The 23,515-nt window shown below is 40.4% G+C and overlaps 2 protein-coding genes across 9 annotated transcripts in view; one reads left to right on the top strand and one right to left on the bottom strand.

Moving 5' to 3' along the window:
• Positions 1-3,521, top strand: part of Invs (inversin) — a 155,915-nt gene extending 152,394 nt beyond the window's left edge. For 2 of the 3 annotated variants that reach the window (XM_087548931.1, XM_087548932.1), the window contains exon 18: positions 1,147-3,521. In XM_087548931.1, coding sequence (XP_087405057.1) covers positions 1,147-1,250 — 104 coding nt within the window. In that variant the 3' untranslated portion in view covers positions 1,251-3,521. 3 annotated transcript variants of the gene reach the window in all.
• The window catches only part of Tex10 (testis expressed 10), a 46,151-nt gene continuing 24,571 nt past the window's right edge, over positions 1,936-23,515 (bottom strand). For 5 of the 6 annotated variants that reach the window (XM_087547973.1, XM_087547975.1, XM_087547976.1 and 2 more), the window contains exons 10-15: positions 21,252-21,340; positions 20,315-20,448; positions 10,391-10,471; positions 8,628-8,809; positions 4,438-4,648; positions 2,388-2,612 (exon numbers count right to left, since the gene is read on the bottom strand). In XM_087547973.1, the coding sequence (XP_087404099.1) occupies positions 2,499-2,612; positions 4,438-4,648; positions 8,628-8,809; positions 10,391-10,471; positions 20,315-20,448; positions 21,252-21,340 (811 nt within the window). In that variant the 3' untranslated portion in view covers positions 2,388-2,498. 6 annotated transcript variants of the gene reach the window in all.

A 23,515-nucleotide genomic window follows, 5' to 3' on the forward strand; every position in this document is an offset into this window, starting at 1 on the left:
TTCTATTAGGAACTCAGTGGAGCTGAGCGTCTTCTGACTTTTGCGCAGCAGGCTGTTCAGTTCTTTAACAATGGCTTTGCAGTGTCCGTGTTGCCGTTCCAATCTGAGGACGTGCCCTCCTAAGGCTTTGCACATAGAAAGGCAGAAAGGATGGAAATCCCAAGATGCAGCCTTGCACCACTGCTTTGTATGCATGAGACCCAAATAAGCAATCTCTGCTTTCTGCAGTCTTCTACACCACACCACCATGCACAGGATCGCAGCCTAGCTCTTTACTGAAACATAGCCACCTGTGCCCAGCTCTTTAAAAGGACGAGCTCCCCACTAGCAAGAGGAACAACCATGGCTCATGTGGCTACTGGTAACGGCACCCCTGCAGGAACCCGATATATGCCTCCACGTGTTAGCAGATGACAGCTAACTTCAAGACAGTTACAGTGCCCACCGTCCAAAAGCAGATTTGAAGTCAGGGAAGATGAAGGTCCGCTCCTTTGCCCAAACTCTTCACATCTCATACTTAATCTCCCACACATATGAAGTCGGGAGTAAAATACAGCCGTCTGCAGCAAGGTTTCCCCACCATTTCTGTGGTCTGTCACTTGTTACTGTGTGTAAGACTAGTGTTTTCTGTTGCACCCTAAAGTGTTACTCCAAGGTCACAGGCCTCAAGAAATGTTAACATGCAGGCCTAAGTGCCTGTAATCCCAACTATCAGGAGACTGAGGCAGGAATGTTATGAGTTCAAAGCTAGCCTAGGCTAGTCTCAAAACAAAAAACAAAAACCCCAGAGATTCTATCTGTATGTCATCCCTAAAACTCTTCAAATAGTCAAACCTTTTTTCTGGTGACATAAAGTATGTGGCAAAAGAATTCTAAGATGTGTATAAATCATGTGTGCCATGTGAAAGGCATGCAGAGATGTGGTACTATCACTCCCACCCACTCAAGATCTAGCTTCCATTTACATCTCCCAGTCTGCTTTATGCTCTAAAGAGATACCTATCAGCGAAGCAAGGAATAAAGTCGTCTTTATGTGGGCCTCGTTGGCACCAGAGATAGCCCCATCCCAGGTCCTTTTATCTTGCCACCAACAACTCCTCTCTCCCATTAAGATCAGTAATATAAATATCAATTTGCTTTTAACAGTGAACAGTTTGCAGTCTATACATCTTGACAGCAGTGGAAGATCAAAGAAGTTTTCTTACAATCTGCAACCAGCCAGTCAATCAAAAAACAAGCCAAAGCTTTGAGCCTGAAGGAAGATCAGAACCAGTGTGGACTTCGGCTCTGTGAACTCTTAATTAGGACACCGAAGTCCTCATTCCCCAACATATGTGGTCAGAGGCAGCGTTCAGATGTTTTCTCCTGGGTACTCCTACCAGCATACTTTTCCATTCCTCTTGGCACGCACTGAAAAGGACCAGAGCAGAGTGCGCGGATGGACCGCCGAGCTGTGCGCCTCACCTCAGCCGGCGTGGCTGGAGAAGAGAACTGCCACGCTCCTCAGTGTAACAGACAACACCTGCACTAAAGGAGCCGTGGGCCGGGATTTCTCACAGCTAACCTGCACAGGCCTGGCCTCTTCACCCTAGGAAACCTGGGCCTCAGCGGCCACCTTCAATTCTTTACTTCCCTGGAACATACTGTGTGACAAACATCACAAGAGACAGTTTAAATTTTAGATCGAAATCATGGCTTAGTGTTTGCATTAGAAACCACCCATTGTACTAAAGCGGAACTGAGGAGTGCATTCTGGGGCTTCCTTACAGTTTTCAGTTTCCAAATTGGCCCTGGAAGACGACGCGCTGCAGCTGTGTGCTCTCCCTGACTGGGGCTTTCACTGCTGAGAGGCACCGATGACAGCACAGCACCAAGAAGTCGGTAGACAGGTTGACAGCACAATGCGCCAACCAACTCTGGCTTCTCTTCCCCTTTGCATCCTGACCAACTTGCAGAAGAAAATAACCTTCCCCAAATGCAATTTCTTTTGTGAAAGTAACCCACATTCTAGCTTTCTAAGAATACTTGCCTTAAATAAAGTCTAGTGATTATGGACTTTTACAGAGGCAGATAACATCAGGTCATTCCTGTGCTAACACTAAAGGACAGGAATTTACGTCATTTAATCACAATGACTTTGGTATAGTAAATTATATTCAAAATTTTGGAGACAGGTTTATCTAGACAGGATCACAAAGATTCATTGGTAAGTGAATGAAGGCACCATAGATCACTGTATGTCTTATAAACATTTAGCTTTTATGAAATTCACAATGTTCTACTGCCTGTCCTTGTATCATGTGCTAATCCACGCAAACAGAGTGAGATCACTAAGAACTCTTAAACCTTATTTTCCCACTTTTGTAAGAAGGAAGCTCACGAACAACTTCTTTAAAAGTTGAGTTTAATGGCAAATATTTGTTACATCAGTCTCTCTTCAAAATAAAATGAATGTGCATGAACAATTAATTTCAAACAGGAGGTGCCATGGTGCTTCTTTAATACAGTGCATTCAATATACTAGGCCCCTGGGGATGGCCACTGATGTACACACTGAAGCAGTAATGTAAGTCTGTAAGCCACTGCTCCTGAACACTGCCACTCTTCAAAGTCTGCAGAGAAAAACAAAAGGCACTTTAGTTTGAGAACTGAACTACCTGACATTTTTCATGGCCTCCATAAAAGTATCCTCCTCCACCACCAGCTGGAGAACATACATGGGCTGGACCTACGCCTCCCTGAACACAGTATGCAGCAGACGTGTAGCCTCATCTTCGTGTGGGTCCTGAACAATGGGAGCAAGGGCTGTCCCAGAAATTGTTGCCTATACATGAAACATGTCCTCTATAGCTGGGCTCCCTTGTCTGGCCTCAGCGGGAGTGGAGAAACCTATCCTCCCAGAGGACTTGATGTGCCAGGGTGGAAGGATACCCAGGGGTGTCCCCACCCACTCAGAGGAGAAGGGGATGGGGGAGGAATTGTGAGAGGGGGTGTAGGTAGGTAGGGTAGTAAGCAGGAAGTAAAAAGTGAGTAAGAAATAAAAGTTAAAAAAATATTCTATAAACTAGAAGAAATCTTAAAATATAAAACAAACCAATCAACTATTGGGAGTTACTATAGCCAGTGAAAATGCCTACTCTTTACGAAAATTTGAAATTATAAATGGGCCCTAAGGCTTTGGTATCTGAATAATTTTTCCCGAGTAGTGCTGCTGTTTGGAAGGTTCTTTGGACAGAGCCCACTTGTGGTCCAGGCTCTCTACTTCCTGACTCACTGAGATATAACTCCACCCAGCAAACTCCCACTGCCGCAAATGTACCCCAGCCACAGTGTTTACCCCATGACAATAGAGTGCCTGCCCGCTCAAATTGTCAAATACAGTGAGTCCTTTAAGTTGGAACTGTGATTTGGTTAATGTGACAAGAGAAACAGTATGTGCCCCTAAGAATAACAAGTTCTTTGCAAATCTGTTCCTTCCTGGACATGCTGGAGACTAATAAAAAATTTTATGGACAACCATCCATTCCTTTTGCCGTTATTCCTTCCACTTGGCATCAGTTTTCACAATCTTTACACTAATGTCAATAGACTAACTCTACAGGGCCAGCTACCAACCTTCTCTCTCTTCTGTAGAGGTAGGTTGATTCTCTAACACAGGCATGATATAGTCAGATTACTGATTTTTTCTCTTCTACTGTTTTGAACTATCCGCTGCCACACTGTCCATTGCTTCTATAAAGACTCAGAAGTCAGAACAAGCACCCCATAACATGGTTATAAAAGCTCTACGATGCTGAAGTACGACACTCAGTGATAAACTCTAAACCATCTATACAATCTCGCCTTTACTCCAGACCAGAACACTAAGGAGCCTTTAGAACACTACTGCCCTCCCAACAGCCGGGGAAAGAGGTGAAGCCTTCACCTTTTTCCTTTTCCCTCTTTGCTACTGCTCCTCTCCACAACTTCTCTAACAGCCTGCCAGCCCCTGAAAGATTGTGGCCAAGCCCTGCCCTAAAGAGAAAAAAAAAAAGAAGAGCCCAAGATTAAGCCGCACAATTCCTCCAATCCCAGGCTACCCTGGCAAACTCCTGCACACCCCAAAGAAACTGTATGCATCCTGTTTAGTTTTTCCTGCTTCTCTCCAGAGCAGGGCAACCACTCTGTCTTTCCCAATGAATCTTGTGTGAGGTTTATTGTATGGTGTGACTTTGTAGTATTCACGGCTCCCAGAGGTTTCCCCTTAGAGCTGCAACATTTACACCAACTGAACTTCTTGAATATTTTAAAACCGTATTCTTAAAAGACTGGCTCTCAATCACAAAGAAAAGTGACGGTGAGCTGCGAAGAGTCAGCTGGTGCACATCCTTCTCTCACACGTGCCCCTTGGCCCTCCCTCCACAAAGAGGAGAAGGCACTGGGTCCCATGATGCCTACCGTGATGTTCTTGATAATCTGCTGCACTAGGATGGCATTGGTCAGCATGTGCGACCTAAGAGGCACATGCTGAAGCAGCAGGCGAAGCAGCTGGCCTACAACAGGCAGCTCCTCAGGAGAAGCTCTGTTCACCCGTAGACTCTGCAGCATCAACCTAAGGACTCTGGGCAGGAGAGCCAGGATGGAGACACAAACCTCCCACAGCTTGTCCCTATAGTAATAGAAAGAAAAATAAGTGGCGAGCTCAAACACAAGAGAAATCCCCTTTCCATATTACCCCAAACTAAAGTAGACTTTCAAGAAATGCAGTGTTTCTTGCCAGGTGTGACAGCTCAATGCCTAAAATTCCAACATGTAGGAGCTGAGCAGAAGTGACAGTTATTTTGAGCCCAGCTTAAGCTACATAATGAGTTCAAGGTTAGCCTGGACTACAGAGATCCCATCTCAATAAACAAAACAAAACTTCAAACTAAATACAGCAAATCCTAAGTAGTAAAGCAACTAAGAATTAACTGCTAGAAAGTCTAGTAGGCAGCATTTTCCTAGAAGCAACACTGATTATATAGCACAGAGCCTGCCAGAAGACAGAACGATCTACACATGTATAAAGGACACTGGAAACTGTTGAATTATTATACAATGTAGAGGACATCTGAAGATTACTGCTCCCAAGAAAGAACAGAAATCCATAGATGAAACTTCAAACCTCTGACTGAATCCAGTCATAGGTCAGCAGGAAAGGGTCGATTTTCAGAAAATCATGTTTTCCAGGAACCCAAACAGACTTCAGAAGGTTTACTCCAACTTAACATAAAATGATAAATGGTCACTTCCATGTCACTAAACAGGCTTATGGTACATATGATCTGAGTGTAGTAATTAAATGACACAATATCCATCTGGAGGGCGAGTACAGGGACTTATGAGGATCAAGTAAAGTACTATGTGAATGTGTCTTGTTGACAAAGGGGATTCCATGTCAAGAACCATACAGTTGGTATTGACTGGCAAAGTCTTCCCCCAGGTGAGGCTTGGAGGGATGGCAAAGCCTTCCATTGGTGTAGAGTGCATATGACAGTGCATTCAGAAAATGTCATCCACAGTTACTCCCCTGTTCCCTTGGCCCAAAGATGTTTATGGCCTGAAGACTATTCATTCCCCTTACAGAGACTACTGCTCCTGCCAATCTTAGCTAAGCCTATCTCTTTGTTCCACTGTGCGCAATAACCCCGCCTGGCTGTTTACCTGTATATAGTAAATACTGTATAATAAGCAAGCTGAGCTTCCAGGTACTGTAGCTTCTCCAGCTGAGAATCTTACCCAACCCCAGCTTTCTCTACATATGCCTTTATTCTCACTCCCTCACCTGCCTGCTTAGGTCGACAGCTGTGGCTGAAGGCTCCAACCTTAGTCTTTACTAGCTTCTGAACCTGCAGTGAACAGCCTTCCAAAGTCCTCAATCTCAGCATTTTGAGCATAATCAAGGCCATGTGAGGTACACAATGAATCCCTTCTAGACCAACAAGGTCAAGCAAGGTCTTTGATAGCCCATGTACTGACACAGAACCAGACTTGGATAGCCATGCACAAAAAGAAAAGAGAAAAATCAGTAGGCTCTTGAAGAGCTAATAATAAGGCAGAAGCATAAAGAAATAAAAATTCAGATGAAAAAGACAACAGGAAGCTGCTTTGGTCCTAACAGATTTCTAAATGCGTAGCCTTTGAGTCACCTGACAGCAGGGATGCATTCTGAGAAAGGTTAATGATTTCATCATGTGCGTGCCAGAGTGTATAGCGTCACAGTATTATCAAGAGATGAGATGTAGCATGCACAAGATATGAAGTTGTGTTACTCGAGATATCAAAGAGACTTAGATTGGAAGATGTTAAGAGACAAAAATGGAATTTTTAGAAAACCTAAGAACAAACAATGGAAGGAATAACAAAGGACTTCCCAGACTGAGGAAGAAGACCCGAGTCTTCAGGCAGAGATTTAAGGCAAGCTGTGGAAGAGCACACACTGATTCACAACACAACTGATCCTTAAACAACACAACAACTTAGACTTCTACCCACAAACCAAGTGGCTAGGCCAGTAGCAGACTTTCATTAGTTCAAGAGCCAAGTAGACAAAGAAAGGACAGCATTTTCAGGGCTCAGTGGCACACTGTGACCCAAGCTTTGTCAAGCCTGACTTTTCAGCTAGTATCTACAAAATCAAGGATCTCTTGGGTTTGAGTTAGTCTACATAGCCAGTTCCAGGCTAGCCAGGGCACAAAGTAAGACTTTCTAAAACAAAGAGGTGCTTTAAAAAGAAAAACAAGTGATTACACACACTCAGTTTTCTCCAGTCTAGTCACATAAAGCCAAAGATGTTCCTTTATTTAAAAGCTCCAAAGATCTTTGAAACTTCAGATTTTTTTTTTAAAGAAAATAAGGCTTATATTTCAAATGACAAGCAGCAGTAACAAGTTAAGTCCTGTGTGGAGATGTTATAAAGCCTTAGATAATATCACATATTCACTGTGCATTAGTTCTATGGTAATTCAGTGAAAATACCTATTTTTTAAAAATTGTGTCTTCGGGATTGGGGATTTAGCTCAGTGGTAGAGCGCTTGCCTAGGAAGCACAAGGCCCTGGGTTCGGTCCCCAGCTCCAAAAAAAAGAACCTCCCAAAAAAAAAAAAATTGTGTCTTCATTTGGAAAAAATGTGAGCTTAAGTACAAATAGAATAATGGACACGGTCTGGCAAATTCACAGAATAAATACTACAGATCAAAGGAACTGCAAAGCAAGCCAGACCCAGACCACAGCCTCTATCTGTAAACCATGTTCTATTGGAAACAGCCGCATTCACTTATTTATGTATTTTCTATTGCTGCTTTTACATTATACAGAAGTATGTATATGGCAGAGAGCTCACGGCCCTGAAAACCTGAACTGTTTACTATCTAACCCATTAAAGAGCTCTGCTAAAGCTTACCTTCATACAGAGAATTAAAAGTGAGTAAAACAGAACCAAATGAGTCAGCACAAATGATCACAGACAACAATGATAGCCAAAATAAATACAGAAAAGTTAATTATTATCAAGTTTACAGATATAAAGAACAAAAACAATACTGTCCATACATATACACAGAACCACCCACTCAACAGGCCACAATGCCAATCACCACTAAAGTAACATATATACGCAGAAGAGAACAGGAACTGCAGTGTGGGTCCACACAGATGCGTGGAGCTGCAATACATGGATGGCTCAGTTTATTACTGTTTTAAGCCATGAAATGTACACAGCCAGCATGCACACTACATTTTCAGCACATTTACAAGTTCAAAGAGAAGACGACATAGGGCACGAAGGTGCACACCTACAGTACTAGCATGTGTGAGACTGATGAACACTCTGAGACTGAGGTCAGCAAGACTGTCTCAAAAAGAAAAAAAAAGTGAACAATAAAGTTCAAAGACTAGAAAATGCATGTATCAAAAGATTAACAGAAGGGAAAAGAATGTAATTTTTATTCTTTCCTATTTGCTCACCTGTCTAGAGTTTTTCACTTAAGCCAACAGGTACACCAATAAAAACTTATAAACATGAAAACACGTTTAAACCTACAGTGGAATCTTCCAAACTACCTGTACGTTCTAGCTTAAATAATGCAAAGAAGTACAAGTACTAACTACAGTCACTAGCATTTTAACACTTCTTAAATCCAACAAGTTAGAATTCTGCTCCGGCTCTGTCTAATGAAGCCTCAAATAACACACACACACACACACACACACACACACACACACACACACACACACACACACTATACTAACAGTTCATTCACTTTCGAGTAGAATTTTTTGCCCTGGTAGACACACACACACACACACACACACACACTATACTAACAGTTCATTCACTTTCGAGTAGAATTTTTTGCCCTGGTAGACCTGTAATGATGCTCAAAAAAGCTTTCCAGCAGCTCTGTAATACCATCTGACTTTCCAAATCTGTAGCTTAATGAAATAAAAAACCCCTATGAGTTCTTGCTACATTAAAAAGATGAATAAAAACAACACTACCTAAGCATATTCAAGCCAACTGAGTGAATTTAAATTAGTTCTAAAATCTAGTTCCCCTTCATTCTTATTTAAGGAGGAAACAAAAGGTTGAAAAGAAAAATACACATTACCTCTTTTTGAGATGCTCTGCTTCCCCTTTCTCTAGAGTAAGCAGGAAATAAAGAAGGCTGTAGCAACAAGAAGCCAGGAAGGGCAGGAGAGCTTCATTAACTACACACGTGTGATCCAGGAGCTTACACATCACTCCAAATATACAGCCAGCCGTGCTGTCAGGGATGACAGTCAACCCAACCTGAGTGCGGAAAAGTGAGATTCATTAGCTAATGTGGCAGGCGGGCAGGCGGGCAGGCGGGCGGGCGGGCGGGGTGGACGCCACTTTACATTAGAGTCATGTAGTTCAGCTACTTGCTGCACTTGAAGGCCAATTTTCCTCTAAGAATTTAATTCCCAAATAAAACTACTTTGCATGAAGAAATAACTTTTTTGTGTATGGCAATGAAAATTAAAACGAGAGCTCAGGAACTCACACATGCAAGCAAGTGTTCTAGCACAGAGCCAGGCCTGAGAAGTGTCACTGATCACAATCAATGCACTACCTCCTTTTCATGGAGGAAGCACTTAGAAGATTCAAGCATGACAGCCTCTATCACTGGTCAGAAATAACTATTTCAAGGACTGCTTCATATATCACACCCAAAGAAAGTCACAATCCTAACAATCATAGCTATGTACAACTATCCAAACCAGAACTCTGTTCACTAGTTCCCACCCTTCTACTCTGTATTCTTTTTTTTTTTTTTTTTTTGGTTCTTTTTTTCGGAGCTGGGGACCGAACCCAGGGCCTTGCGCTTCCTAGGCAAGCACTCTACCACTGAGCTAAATCCCCAACCCCTCTACTCTGTATTCTTAAATGCAGAGTCATTTAGTCGTCTCCTGATCTTTAGCAATGTAAACACAAGAAGAGGGATTAGTAAGCGATATTATTTATATATTAACATTAAGCCACTCACTGGAAAGAAACCCAGAAGCTTGAAAAGGTTTGTTATGGTATGCTTACTCATTCATCTCGACCACGGGCATGCACTGCACTGTCACTAAGGCTGAACACAATCCACAACTGCACAGACAGATGGGGACCTCCTCTAAAGGGTAATCTGAAAAGAGGGGCCAAGACTAACTGGGATGTAGCCCTTTCCCACAACAAATGTGGGCACATGAAAGCAAAACCCTGTGATTGGCGGCAGAGAAGGAAAAATAAGCACACATCTTTGACCATAAGAGAGTAAGAGCTAGAAGTGTGACAGCAAGGAAAGGGACTTAGAATTAACAGTGCATTCTCTTCCAACTCAAGGGAAACCTGACCTTAAAGGAGGAAGAGGGTGATGGAAATGACTCTAAGATTAGTCAAAGTGAATCCTCAGAAAAATTCATTTTAATGTTGTAATTAAACATACTCCAAAACCAAACCTATATCACAATGTAAACATTAGAAGAAGTTTAAAGACCTAGTGAGGGCATACAAATGTGAATTTACGGGTTGGAAGACAAGTCCATCTCAAAGCTGAACCCACTGCCTCCAATGACTAAGCCTTTAATATCCCTACTTTGAACCACAATCTACTGGATCCCAAACACACTCATTGACATTAACTCAGCAATGACTGGGTTTTAATTCTCAGGTCCCTTATTTCACAAATACAGAAAATAAGGTCTTAACAAAAAGAACGCATGCCACCCTCCACTCACTCCCAACATCACCCTCTCAGTTAAAGACTTAGCAACAGCCAGCAAAAGTTCTTACCACTTCATGCCATGACAGATAAATTTCATTTTACTTAAGAAAACAAACACACACAAAATTAAGGATATTTACCAAATGCTTACTGATGGCACTTTGCATGATGTCAAAGCTCTGACTTCGGGCAGGAATAACCAATAAACTGTGACAAACCGCCTGTCAAAAAAAGAGAAAAACAGTAACTGCATCACGGCATTTAAGAACACAAGTTCTACACAATTTTTAAAGCAACTTTATATATCAACAGCAAACATAACAAAACCTTGATTTTGTAGATGCATATAACAAGGGTCAAACAGACATCACACACACAATACAACATCTACGAAGTATATATAAAAACATCTATATCTTCTTAGCTTAGGAAGATGGAGACTATATTTCTCTTAATTGCTACAACACAAAGGCCCAAAGTGTAGGATCAAATACTTAACAACAGCATTGTAGTTACTTAGTAGAAAATGCATGCCACAAGAGCCAGCCCAGCTGTTCCAACAGCACCACCACCACATTTCTCCTCACTCTTCATTTCCTCAAACCACAGAAGCTACACCATCCAGAACCCCAGAGGCCACACCAGTTCCTAGAACTTCAGAGGCAACACGAAACACCACAAACCCCAGAGTTCACACAGGCCATCAAAACCTCAGCAGAAACACCCTACTGAACCTGAGGACTCGCTGTTTCACCAGAACCACACGCCACTCAGGCCAGAAGACCAGAGGAGAAACAGAAACCAAGAAACGAAAATCCATCCAACAAAAATAAACTCAGAAATCAGCACCTAAACCTACAATTACCACAAACCCAGATGCCTAAAGGCCTGCACAGAACACGACAGCTAGGGAAGGGAACGTGGCACCAACAGACCACCCACACACCACAGCAAGCCCTGGATACTCTAACACAGCTGACCACAGGAAAATGATCTTAAATCAATCTTATAAAGATGACAGAGGCCCTTAAAAAGGAAATGAATAAATCCCTTTGAAAACGTGCACACCACGCACACACAAACACAAAAACGGGTGAAGAAAATGAATAAAAACTATCCAAGACCTGAAAATAGAAATATAAGCAATAAATCTAGGTAAGTAAACAGGAACTACAGATACAAGCATAACCAACAGAACAAAAGAAAAGGAAGGAAGAATGGCATGGAATAGAGATATGATAGAAGAAATTGACACATAGGTCAAAAAAATGTTAAATTTGAAAAGTTCCCAACACACGCCACCCAGGAAGTCTGGGACACTGTGCACCCTATGAACAGGAGTAGAAGATGAAGACTCCCAGCTCAAAGGTCCAGAAAGTATTAAAAAAAAAAAAAAAAAAAAAAAAAAAAAAAAAAAAAAAAAACTCATACAAGAAACTACTAACCCAAAGGAGGAGATACCTATAAACATACCAGAAACTTCTAAAACACCAAATAGATGGGACCAGAAAAAAATTCTGCTGCCACATAATAATCAGAACAGAGACAAAATATTAAAATCTGCAAGGAAAAGGGGCCAAATACCATATAAAAGCACATCTATTAGAATTATACTTGATGTTTCAATGAAGACTCCAAAAGCCAGAAGGGCCTAGACAAGACAGATACTCTTCAGACTGAAAGAGACCACAGATGCCAGCCCAAACTAGTATACTAAGCAAAACTTTCATTCACCGTAAATAGAGAAAACAAGATATTGAAAGACAAAGTCAATTTAAACAGTATCTATCTATCCATAAATCCACAACTACAGATAGCACTAGAAGGAAAACTACAATGACGTTAACTGCACCCATGAAAACACAGGAAATAATCACACCAGCAAAACCAACAAAGGGAAGCAATCTCAATCTCAATCTCTTCACCACCACCACCACCACCACCACCACCACCACCACCACCACCACCACCACCACCACCACCACCACCACGACCACCAGCAGGAATTCGAAATCACTGGTCATTTCTCTCTCTCAATGGACTCAGTTCCCCTACAAAGACAAAGGCTAGCAGAATGGATGGGAAAACAGGATCCATCCTTCTGCTGAATACAAACACCCATCTCAACATCAAAGATAGACATCACATCAGAGTAAAGGCTTGGAAAGATTTCCCAAGCCAATGAAACCCAGAGGCAGCCTGGTATAGCCATTCTAATAATTAACTAACAAAATACTTTCAACCAAAAATTAATCAAAAGCAATGGCGAAGGACACTTCATACTCAAAGGAAAAATCCACCAAGATGAGGTCTCAATTCTGAACATCTATGCCCCAAACACAAAAAGCACCCACATTTGTAAAAGAAACTTTATGAAAGCTTAAATCACATATTGAACCCCACACAATAATATTGGGAGATTTCAACATCCACCCTCACCAATGGACAGGTTATCCAGACAAACACTAAACAGAAATTTAAAAAAAAAAAAAAATTTGGTTAGGTGGAAACTTCTAGTTTCTTTGGTAAGTCATTTATGACAAAAGATGTTTTGCTGGGGCACACAGGTAAAAGGATGTCTCGCTAAAGTAGATATGTGAAAGAATGTTTTCCTGAAGCAGACACAGGTGAAAGGATGTTTTGCTATAGCGGACACTTGAAAGGACTCTTGAAGAAGGAGTGTAAATCTGACCTCACAGTCAGTGGAGACAAGCACTGAGCATCGGTTAGGTTTACTCCACCTTGCTACTCTTCACTAACTACACACATGTATTGGTTTGCCTTACACAGGATTATTGAGCCCCGCTTGTGGTAACTCCACCATTGAAAGAAACTTGCCAAATAAAGTGCTTGTGCTTATGAGGTTCTTGGACTTGTTGCTGCTTCAGTGCCCTTGGGGGTGGTTGGTGAGCCTAGCAATTTTTTCAGGATTTAATTACAGCTGCTGGTTTGTGCATGATGTCTGCCTGCTGAGAAGACTAGACTGAAGTAGCTGATTCTTATTTGGTATTTGCTACAGGACTGAATTGATGACAGAGAAGAGTGAGCTTCCCTCAATGAAGAGATCCACTTCCCCCACATCCTAATAACATTTCTCTTCCACTGCCTCTGGTGGGTAGTGGGCAAGGGGAGAAGTTGAACATTAAAAGTAAGTTGCAAACACTTTATGCCTACACATGAGAGTTGAGATGAGGCAAAAAATCAACTCTAAAAATGGAAAATCTAGAAAAGAGGTTAACTACGGATGCAAGCATCAACAACAAAATATAAGAGATAGAAGAGAGAATCTCAGGCGTAGAAGACACTTTAGAAGAAGATATCAACACACCAGCCAAAGAAAATTCAAAACAGAAAAAACTCCTAACCCAAAACATCCAGGAAATCCAGGACACAATGAAAAGACCAAACCTAGGAATAATAGGAATAGAAGAGAACAAAGATTCCCAGCTCAAAGGACCCAAAAATGTCTTCAACAAAATCATAGAAGAAAACTTCTCCAACCTAAACAAAGAGATGGCCATAAATATACAAGGAGCCTATAGAACCCCAAATAGACTAAACGAGAAGAGAAAAATCCTCTCATCACATAATAAATGTACAGAACAAAGAAAGAATATTAAAAGCTGTAAGAGAAAAAGGCCAAGGAACATATAAAGGCAGACCTATCAGAATTACACCAGACAACTAAACAAAGACCCTAACAGCCATTAAGAGCCTAGACAGAGGTTATGCAGACCCTAAAAGAACACAAATACCAGTTCAGGCTACTGTACCCTGCAATACTCTCAAACATCATAGAGAAAACAAAATAGTCCATGACAAAACCAAATTTAAACAATATCTACCAATCCAGCCCTACAGAGGATTCTAGAAAGAAAACTCCAACACAAGGAAGACACCTACACCAAGGAAAAAACAAGATATAAATGGTCTCACAACAAAACCAGAAGGAGAGAATCACATACATTTAATGCTACCCACAACAACAAACATAACAAGGACTAAGGATCATCCATCTCTAGTAGCTCTCAACTCAACTCCCCGATAAAAAGACATGAGCTAACAGACTGGAGACACAAGCAGAATCCAGCATTTTGCTGCATACAAGAAACACACCTCAATAACAAAGGGCACTACCTCTGAGATAAAGGCTGGACAAAAAGTCTTCCAAGAAAACGGTCCCAAGAAATAAGCTAGAATTGCCATCCTAATATCCAATAAAATACTTTCAACCAAAAGTTATCAAGCGTGATGAGGAAGGACACTTCATATTCATCAAAGGAAAAATCCACCAAGATAAAGTCTCAATTTGAACATCTATGCTCCAAATGCAAGGGCACCCACATGTATAAAAGAAACTTTACTAAAGCTCAAAACATATACTGAACCCCACACATTAATAATGAACCCCATTCTCAGCAATAGACAGGTCATTGAAACAGGAAATGGAGACACAGTCAAACTAATAGAGGTTATGAACCAAATGATTTTAACAGATATATACTGAACATTTCACCCTAAAACAAAAGAATATACCTTCTTCTCAGCACCTCATGGTACCTTTTTCAAAATTGACCATATAATCGGACACAATACAAGCCTCAACAGATACAAGAAGACTCAAATAATACCAGGCATCCTACCAGATCACCACGGACTAAGGCTAGACTTCAATAACAACAAAATCAACAAAAAAAGCCACATACCATGGTGACTGATCAACTCTCAACTCAATGAAGAAATAAGGAAATTAAAGACCACTTAGAAGTCAATGAAAATGAAAGCACAATAACCCAAACTTCCGGGACACAGTGAAAGCAGTGCTAAGAGGAAAACTCAGAGCCCTGAGTGCCCTCCTGAAGAAATTGAAGAGATCCTATACCAACAACTTAACATCACACCTAAAAGACCTATAATAAAATAAGCAAACAAACACACCCAAGAGGAGTGGAAGGCAGGAAATAGTTAAACTCAGGGCAGAAAACAACTAAATAGAAACAAAAAGGAGGATGAAAATAAATAAATAAATATATCAACAAAACTAAAAGCTGGTTCTTTGAAAAAAAAAAATCAACTAGATAAACCCCTAGACAAACTAAAAGTCACAGAGAGAAAGACAGAGAGAGAGAGAGAGAGAGAGAGAGAGAGAGAGAAAGAGAGAATATTCAAAATAACAAAATCAGAAATGAAAAGAGACATAACAGAAATTGAGGAAATTCAAAATAATCAGATCCTACTACAAAAGCCTATACTCCACAAAACTGAAAAAATGTAGATGAAATGGATGATTTTCTAGATGGATACCACATACCAGTTAAATCAAGAGAAGGTAAACTTTCTAAACAGGCCCATATCCTGTAAGGAAATAGAAGTCATTAAAAACCTCTTAACCAAAAAAAAAAAAAAAAAAAAAAAAAAAAAAAAAAACATAGGGCCAGATGGCTTTAGCACAGAATTCCACCAGACCTTCAAAGAAGAGCTAAGACCACCCCTCCTCAAACTACTCCATAGAACAGAAACAGAAAGCACACTACCTACTTCATTCTATGAAGCCACAAACACTCTTGATACCTAAACTACACAGGGACCCAACAAAGAAATCTTCAGACCAATTTTATTTATGAATATTGATTGAAAATGTTCAATAAAATTCCCAAAAACTGAATCCAAGAACACATCAAACCATCATTCACAATGACCAAGTAGGCTTTACCAGGGATGCAAGGCTGGTTCAATATACAAAAATCCATTAACATAACCCACTATATAAACAAACTAAAAGAAAAGACATCACATGATCACCTCATTAGATGCTGAAAGAGCATTTGACAAAATCCAACAGCCCTTCATTTTTAAGTCTTGGAAAGATCAGGAATTCAAGGCCCTTACCTAAACATAGCAAAAGCAATATACAGCAAACCAGTAGCCAACATCAGAACACCTACAGCTGATAAATAACTTCAGCAAAGTGGCTGGATATAAAATTAACACAAACAAATCAGTAGTCTTCCTTTATAGAAATGATAAATGGGCTGAGGAAGAAAATAGGGAAACAACACCCCTCACAATAGTCACAAATAAAATAAAATACCTTGGAGTAACTCTAACCAAATAAGTGAAAGATCTGTATGACAAGAACTTCAAGTCTCTGAAGAAAGAAAATTAAGAAGACCTCAGAAAACGGAAAGATCTCCCATCCTCATGGATTGGTGGGAATAATAGTAAACATGGCCACCCTACCAAAAGCAATCTACAGATTCAATGCAAATCACATGATCATCTCATTAGATGCTGAAAAGAATCCCCATTAAAATTCTAACAATTCTTCAAAGACATGAGAAGAGCAATTCTCAACTTCATATGGAAAAACAAAAAACCCAGGATAGCAAAAACAATTCTTAACAATAAAAGAACTTCTGGGGGAATCATGATCCCTGACCTCAAGGTATACTACAGAGCAATAGAAAAAAACATGGTACAGAGACAGACAAGTGATCTGATCAATGGAACAGAATTGAAGACCCAGATATAAACACACACACACACATACCCATGGACATTTTGATCTTTGACAAAGAAGCCAAAAATATGAAATGGAAAAAAGAAAAGCATCTTCAAAAAATGGTGCTGCCCTAACTGGCAGTTTATTTAAAAAAATAAAAATAGATCCATATTTATCACCCTGCACAAAGCTCAAGTCCAGCTGGATCAAGGACCTCAACATAATACAAGATACACTGTATCTAATATTAGGAAAAGTGGGAAAGAGCCTTGAACTCATTGGCACGAAGGGGAGGGGCAGAACCCCAATGGCTCATGCTCTCAGATCAAGAATTGATAAAGGACCTCATGAAACTGAAAAGCTTCTGTAAGGCAAAGGAAATAATCAATAGGACAAATCAGTGTAACCTACAGATTAGGACAAAATCTTCACTGACCCCACCTCTGATAGAGGGCTAATATCCAAAATACCTAGAGAACTCAAGAAACTAACCTCCAAAAAACCAAATAACCCAATCGAAAAATGGGGTATAGAACTAAACACAGAATTCATGACAGAGGAATCTCTAAGAGCCAAGAAGCACTTGATGAAATGTTCTAAGTCCCTAGTCATCAGGGAAAATGTAAATGAAAACAACCCTGAAATTCCCACCGTACAATGATCAGAATGGCTAAAATCAAAACCTCAGGTAACAGCACATATTGTCAAGGATGTAGAGAAAGAGAACACTCCTCCAGTGTTGGTGGGATTGCAAACTGGTACAATAATTCTGGAAATCAATCTGGAGGTTCCTCAGAAAATTGGAAATAGATCAACTTTAAGACCCAGCTATACCACTCTTGGGCATACACCCAAAAGATGCCACGCCATGTTGCCATAACATGCTCCACTATGTTCATAGTGGCCTCATCTGTGATAGTCAGAAGCTGGAAACAACCCAGATGTCCCACAACAGGAGAATGGATACAGAAAATGTGGTTCATTTACACAGTGGAATACTATTCGGCTATTAAGAACAAGGACATCATGAGCTTTGCAGGCAAATGGATGGAACTAGAAAATATCCTGAGTGAGGTATCTCAAACCCAAAAGGACATACAAGTTATGTTCTCACTAATAAGTAAATATTAGCCAAAAAAGTACAGAATACCCAGGACACAATCCACAGATTAACTCAAGAAGGTTAACAAGTCAAAGGGCTCAAGTGAGGATACTTCAATCCCACTTGAGAGAAGAAAATAACCACAAAAGGCAAAGGGAGGGAGAGACCTGGGTGGGAGAGGAGAGCGGGAGGGGCAGAGGAGGAGTGAAGACCCAACAGCCAGCAGAATGGACAGAAATATACAACCTCAGGAGTTGGGAGGTGGGGTGACCCTCGAAAATGTACCAGAGACCTTGGAGGTGAGAGAATCTTAAGACTCAAAGGGAGGGACCTTAGATGAAATGCCCAACAGCGGAAAGAGGTAACTTGTAGAATCTACCTCCAGTAGAAAGATAGGACATCAAGTGGAAAGATAGGGTTGCCATCCCACAGTCAAAAACTCTGACCCAGAATTGATCCTGTCTAAAAGAACTGCAGGGACAAAAGTGGAGAAGAGTCTGAGAGAAAGGAGGTTCAGTGACAGGCCCAAATTAGGATCCTGCTCAAGGGGAGGCTCCAAGGCCTGACACTATTACTGATGCTATAGTGTGCCTACAATCAGGAATCTAGCATGGTTGCCCTCCGAGACTGAGACAGATGCAGATACTTACACCCAACCACTGGACAGAAGTGTGGAACCCCTGTGATTTAATTAGGGAAAGGCTGGAAGAAGTTGAGGAAGAGGGTGTCCCATAGGAAGTCCAGTAATCTCAACAAACCTGGACCCTGAGATCTCTCTGACACTGAGTCACTAACCGGGCAGCATACACTAGCTGGTCTGAAGCCCCAAACACATGTACAGCAGAGGACTGCCCGGTCTGGCCTCAGTGAGAAAGATGCATCTAACCCTTGGGAGACTTGAGGCCCCAAGGGATGAGGTGGCCTTGTGAGGTGGGGATGGGGGTATGTTGGGGCATCCTCTTGGAGATAGGGGAGAAGAAATGGGATGAGGAACTATCAGAGGGTGGACCAGGAGGGGGATAACAACTGGACTGTTGAAAAAAAATGATAATAATAAAAAATAAAGATAAAAAGATTTATTTAAAGTTACATGCTTTAGCCTTAGCTTTCCCAAGACATAATCAAGTTCTGAGAATGGGACTCAGCAATCATGAAATAATTCATCCATGTATAAAATTAATGATAAAACAATTACTGAATGAATTGACAAAATTAAAAGGTATGAGTTTAAATACTTATTAAAGTAATGTTGGTTTTCTTAAGATGCGAGTCCCTAGAAAATTATATTACCCTGATGAAGAGAAAACTAAAAGTAGAATTATGGTATGATCCAGCAGCATCACACTGGGAACGATCCACAGGGATAAATACATCATATAATGGTGTTTTGCTGTCTCAGTAAGTTTTGCTACAGCAGTATCCACAAAAGAGACATTACAAAGTCAACAGGTCTTAACTAATACATAAATGGGTAGAGAAGCGCGTGCGCGCTCGCGCTCTCTCTCTCTCTCTCTCTCTCACTCACTCACACTCCCCCCTCCCCAAAAAAAAACCCTTAGCAATAATATTTATAACTTTTGGAGTTTGTTCTATTAAAAATCTTTTAAAATAAATTTGCTTTTTAGTATAAAAGATAACCCTTAAAATTCCATGCTAAAACTTGGTTTAGACATATGGTTTCACTGTGTATCTTCACTAATACTGAAACATGCTAGTAAGATTTACACTTGTAAATTTATTAGGTATCAATAGAATTTAGTATTTCTGAAGGTTTAACAAATACTGAACCTATTAAAGTTTTTGAATGGTCTGTTTTTTAAGATAAAAGGTACAAACTAGGGGCTGGAGAGATGGCTCAGCGGTTAAGAGTACTACTCTTCCAGAAGTCCTGAGTTCAATTCCCAGCAACCACATGGTGGCTCACAACCATCTGTAAAGAGATCCGATGCCCTCTTCTGGTGTGTCTGAAGACAGCTACAGTGTACTCATATAATAAATAAATAAATCTTTTAAAAAAAGAAAGGTACAAACTATAAACCAGAATCTGCTTTTAATTAACTAAACAAGATCTGTATGCTTGCTTCAAAACTTAAAAAAAGAATTGGGGTCTTCCTAAGTTTAGCTTTAATAAAACTACATATTAATTTAAGAAAAAAAAATCAAAGAAACCAGTGAGCAATTTTTTGGTTTAAAAACTCACGTTCAAAAATGCCACCCCACCTAAGTTCTCCCAATAACTAAGTTAAATTCATCCTCTAGCACAAAGATCTTTGTATACATATTCTCCCACTTCAGAACACAGGGGTTTACGGCTACAAACGGCTATCCTCTCCAGCGGAGGACAGCTCTCTACCCTGCTCTGTCTAGCAGCACCTCACACCTACACACAGCACACAGCAAGCATTTGTGACTCAAGCAGGACTGCAGAAATGAACAGTTTCTTTCTGGGTGTGCTATTACCTCTGTTATGTCCCAATGGTGCAAGAACTGGTCTAAGTCTGTAAGGTAGAGGAGCACAGGGGAAAGTGATGTCTGGATGACATGAGGAACGCCTCGAAGGTTCTGAAGCCAGGCCAGCTCCTCTTTTGAAAACCCTAATGCAGGTGACAAAGAGAACCAGCTGAAAAACAAACCCCAGCAGTAATACATAACCCGCAACCAGCCCTCCTCTGCCGCCTGCTGCTCCACATCCTACAGCGTCTTGAGGAGTTAAATCCTAGTCACAAACTGTAAAGCTCACAAGAACTACACACGCAAAAGACGTAACCTGACCCAACTTAACACACAGCAAACACACTTTTACCACGCTCACGGGGAGCTTCACTCTTCATTTCTTTTAAAAAGGCATAAAACAGTAATTTTAACAAAGAAAATGAGTGGCCCTCTTAATCCCAGCACTCTGGATTCAGAGGTAGGGGAATCTCTTGAGTTCCAGGCCAACCAAAACTTCACAGGGAAGACCTATCTTAGAAAACAAACAGCAAATGAACACATAAGAGCAACAGCACGCTCCACTCCAACACACAACACTGCATGCTCTTATACAATACGTCGTCAGGGCTTTTCAGTTATTCCTATTTGCTCTAAGTTGTTTATGTGGGGAGAAAAGGGTGGAGTGGGAGGTGGATTCAACTCCACACTCTGAACATGGATACCTTATATAACATAATTCTGATGTCCTTCTTAGCTCTATTATTCTTGGTCCAACCCACACAATGAGCCAATGACCCTCTTGATTAATAATTCTCAAAATGATCAGACTGCCACAGAGCCTGCCCAACACGCTGTTTTCCCATTCAGACCACCATACTTCCAAGAGCATGGTCTGAAGAAGTATGTTATAGTCAGTCACATAGCCATGTATTCTTTTTTTAACTTGGCAAGTTAACGTGGCTACCTGTAAGTGTAGAAAATAAGAAGCTGAGATAATCCACATCAGTCATTAAGCAGTCATTAACCGAGTGGCTCCATCCAGAAAAAGATGATCTACAAGAAACAAAAGAATTATTACCAGTCTGGTTTTAAAGAGTAGAGGGGTCGGGTGGTTAAGAGCACTGGCTGCCTTTCTGCAGGATCCAGGTTCAATTTCCATCACCCACATGGCAGCTCACAACAAGCTATAATTCCAGCTCCAGGGGATCCAACACCCTCACACAGCCATACATACAGGCAAAACATTAGAGCATGTAAAATAAATAAACCATGGTTTATTTAAAAAAAAAATAGGACCCCAGAGACTAAACCCAGGGCTTCCAAATGCCCTTTCACTGTCCCTCAATCCCAGTTCTGCACTTCCTTTATTGCAAATATATCCATAGTAAACTGTCTTAACTTCATTTATAAGTATTATAGTTAAGAGGTTAAGTATAAAAGTTAAGAGGTATTAACATTTCTAATTATGTAGTTAACTAAAAAGTATAAATGGCCCAACATATATGATATAGCAAAACTTCCATCCCACATTTCAAATTAGTTCCAAAGAGGCAAGAAGTTTTTCATTCTTCTGTGGTTCTACCATTGTGCACTTACTTATCTAACAAAGTCTGACCCTTATCAAGTAAGTATAATGGAGTCTCAGCTTCACGGCTAACCTGAGCAAAAACATCTTAATAAGGCTTTAAAATTTTTATTGTTAAGGACATGACATGTTATTTTATTCTGGTCTACCCTGACAACACACAGGAAACCAGAGGATTCGAAAGGAAAGCAGAATGAGCTGAGTGTGGTGGCATAAATCTGTAAATCCAGTCTTGTGAGGCAGAGGCAGGAAAATCATGGCCTTTCTCTCTTGAATTTTACACTGAATTTTAGAACCTAGTCTCCCTATTTCAAAAGATCAAAGCCCAAAACAAAGAGAAAAGCTAACTATATGGCAGCTTTAAGTGAGAAATACTTGGTTTCTACTAAAGGACAAGTTACTAGCTACTTTTTGAAAACCCCTCAAAGCCAGGCTTCCTTAGGAAAAGTTTGAATGCCAAAAAGCAAAAAGATACAAAAATCAGACCTAACAAGCTCAGATTACAGATTTTTATCAGACAACTGAGTAAATACCAGCCAAAATTAGGCTTTTCTAATTTACCTATATGCCCTTATTTTAACCACTTCTAGAAATGATGCATACCTTAAATCCCAAACCCATTACAAGGGAGGAAAAAAACCCTACATTTGAATTTATTAATATTCTTTAATAGGAGGATGGACACTAAGCATTCTCTTGTGTCAGAGCAACATGTAGATATCCATGGAGGAATATCACAGGAACTCAACATCAAGCACAGAAAGAGGGACAAAAGAGTTAATAGAAAAATCCTCTTATACCCAGTATACACAGGAAGCAATTGTGCCACCCAGTGGCTGGAAATAGAAGGTCCATTTAAAGTTTGACTTGGAAATAAGAAAGTTTGTGTAATATATAATCATAGTCTAGTAGAAGAGGAGCAATACTAACAAACAAACAAACAAACAAAAAACATCGAGTACTTAAAAATATGTCTGAAGGAACCAGTCAGTCTGAAATTGAACCAGGATGGAATCCAGAGTCTCAGCATATATTCTACCACTGAGCTCCACCCCAGTCCCCAACCCGCTTTTACTGATTATGCATCACTAAGTCAGTCCTGTGGATTAATTCAAATTTCTCACTATCACTACAAAACTTCAGAGAAAAGTTAAGTTAAACAAAGCAAGACTGTTAAACCCACCCTTGACAAAAGCTGGTAAGCTGCAGAGAACTGTAACTGAACATTAAATGTGGTTTCAAGGGACTCAATTTCACGAAGTGTTCAAAAGCTGAACTGAGTCTTAGTGTAGTTAAGGACTAAGTGCCCGCCAATGGACACCATTAAGCAAAAGCACTTCTGATTAAACAGCAGTACTGAACAGAAAAAAAGCTAAAGGCCTAACATTTAATAAAAGCATCACATCAAAGTACAGAATTTTTTTCTATTTCTAAGAAAAGCATAGGAAACTATCAATGCTTCAAATTCTTAAAAATATAACCAATTCTAACAAATGAGAAGTAAATACTGAATTTTCAAATATAAAAACATTGTGCATAGGGGTTGCTAGAAAGGTGAGGCACAGAGTTATGAACCATGTTGCAATTCAAAATAGCCAAATGTAAGTTTATTAAAAGAAGCAACTGATAGCTGGGCATGGTGG

This window comes from Rattus norvegicus, chromosome 5 (assembly GCF_021556685.1).
Source record: "Rattus norvegicus strain SHRSP/BbbUtx chromosome 5, alternate assembly SHRSP_T2T, whole genome shotgun sequence".
Classification (NCBI taxonomy): domain Eukaryota; kingdom Metazoa; phylum Chordata; class Mammalia; order Rodentia; family Muridae; genus Rattus; species Rattus norvegicus.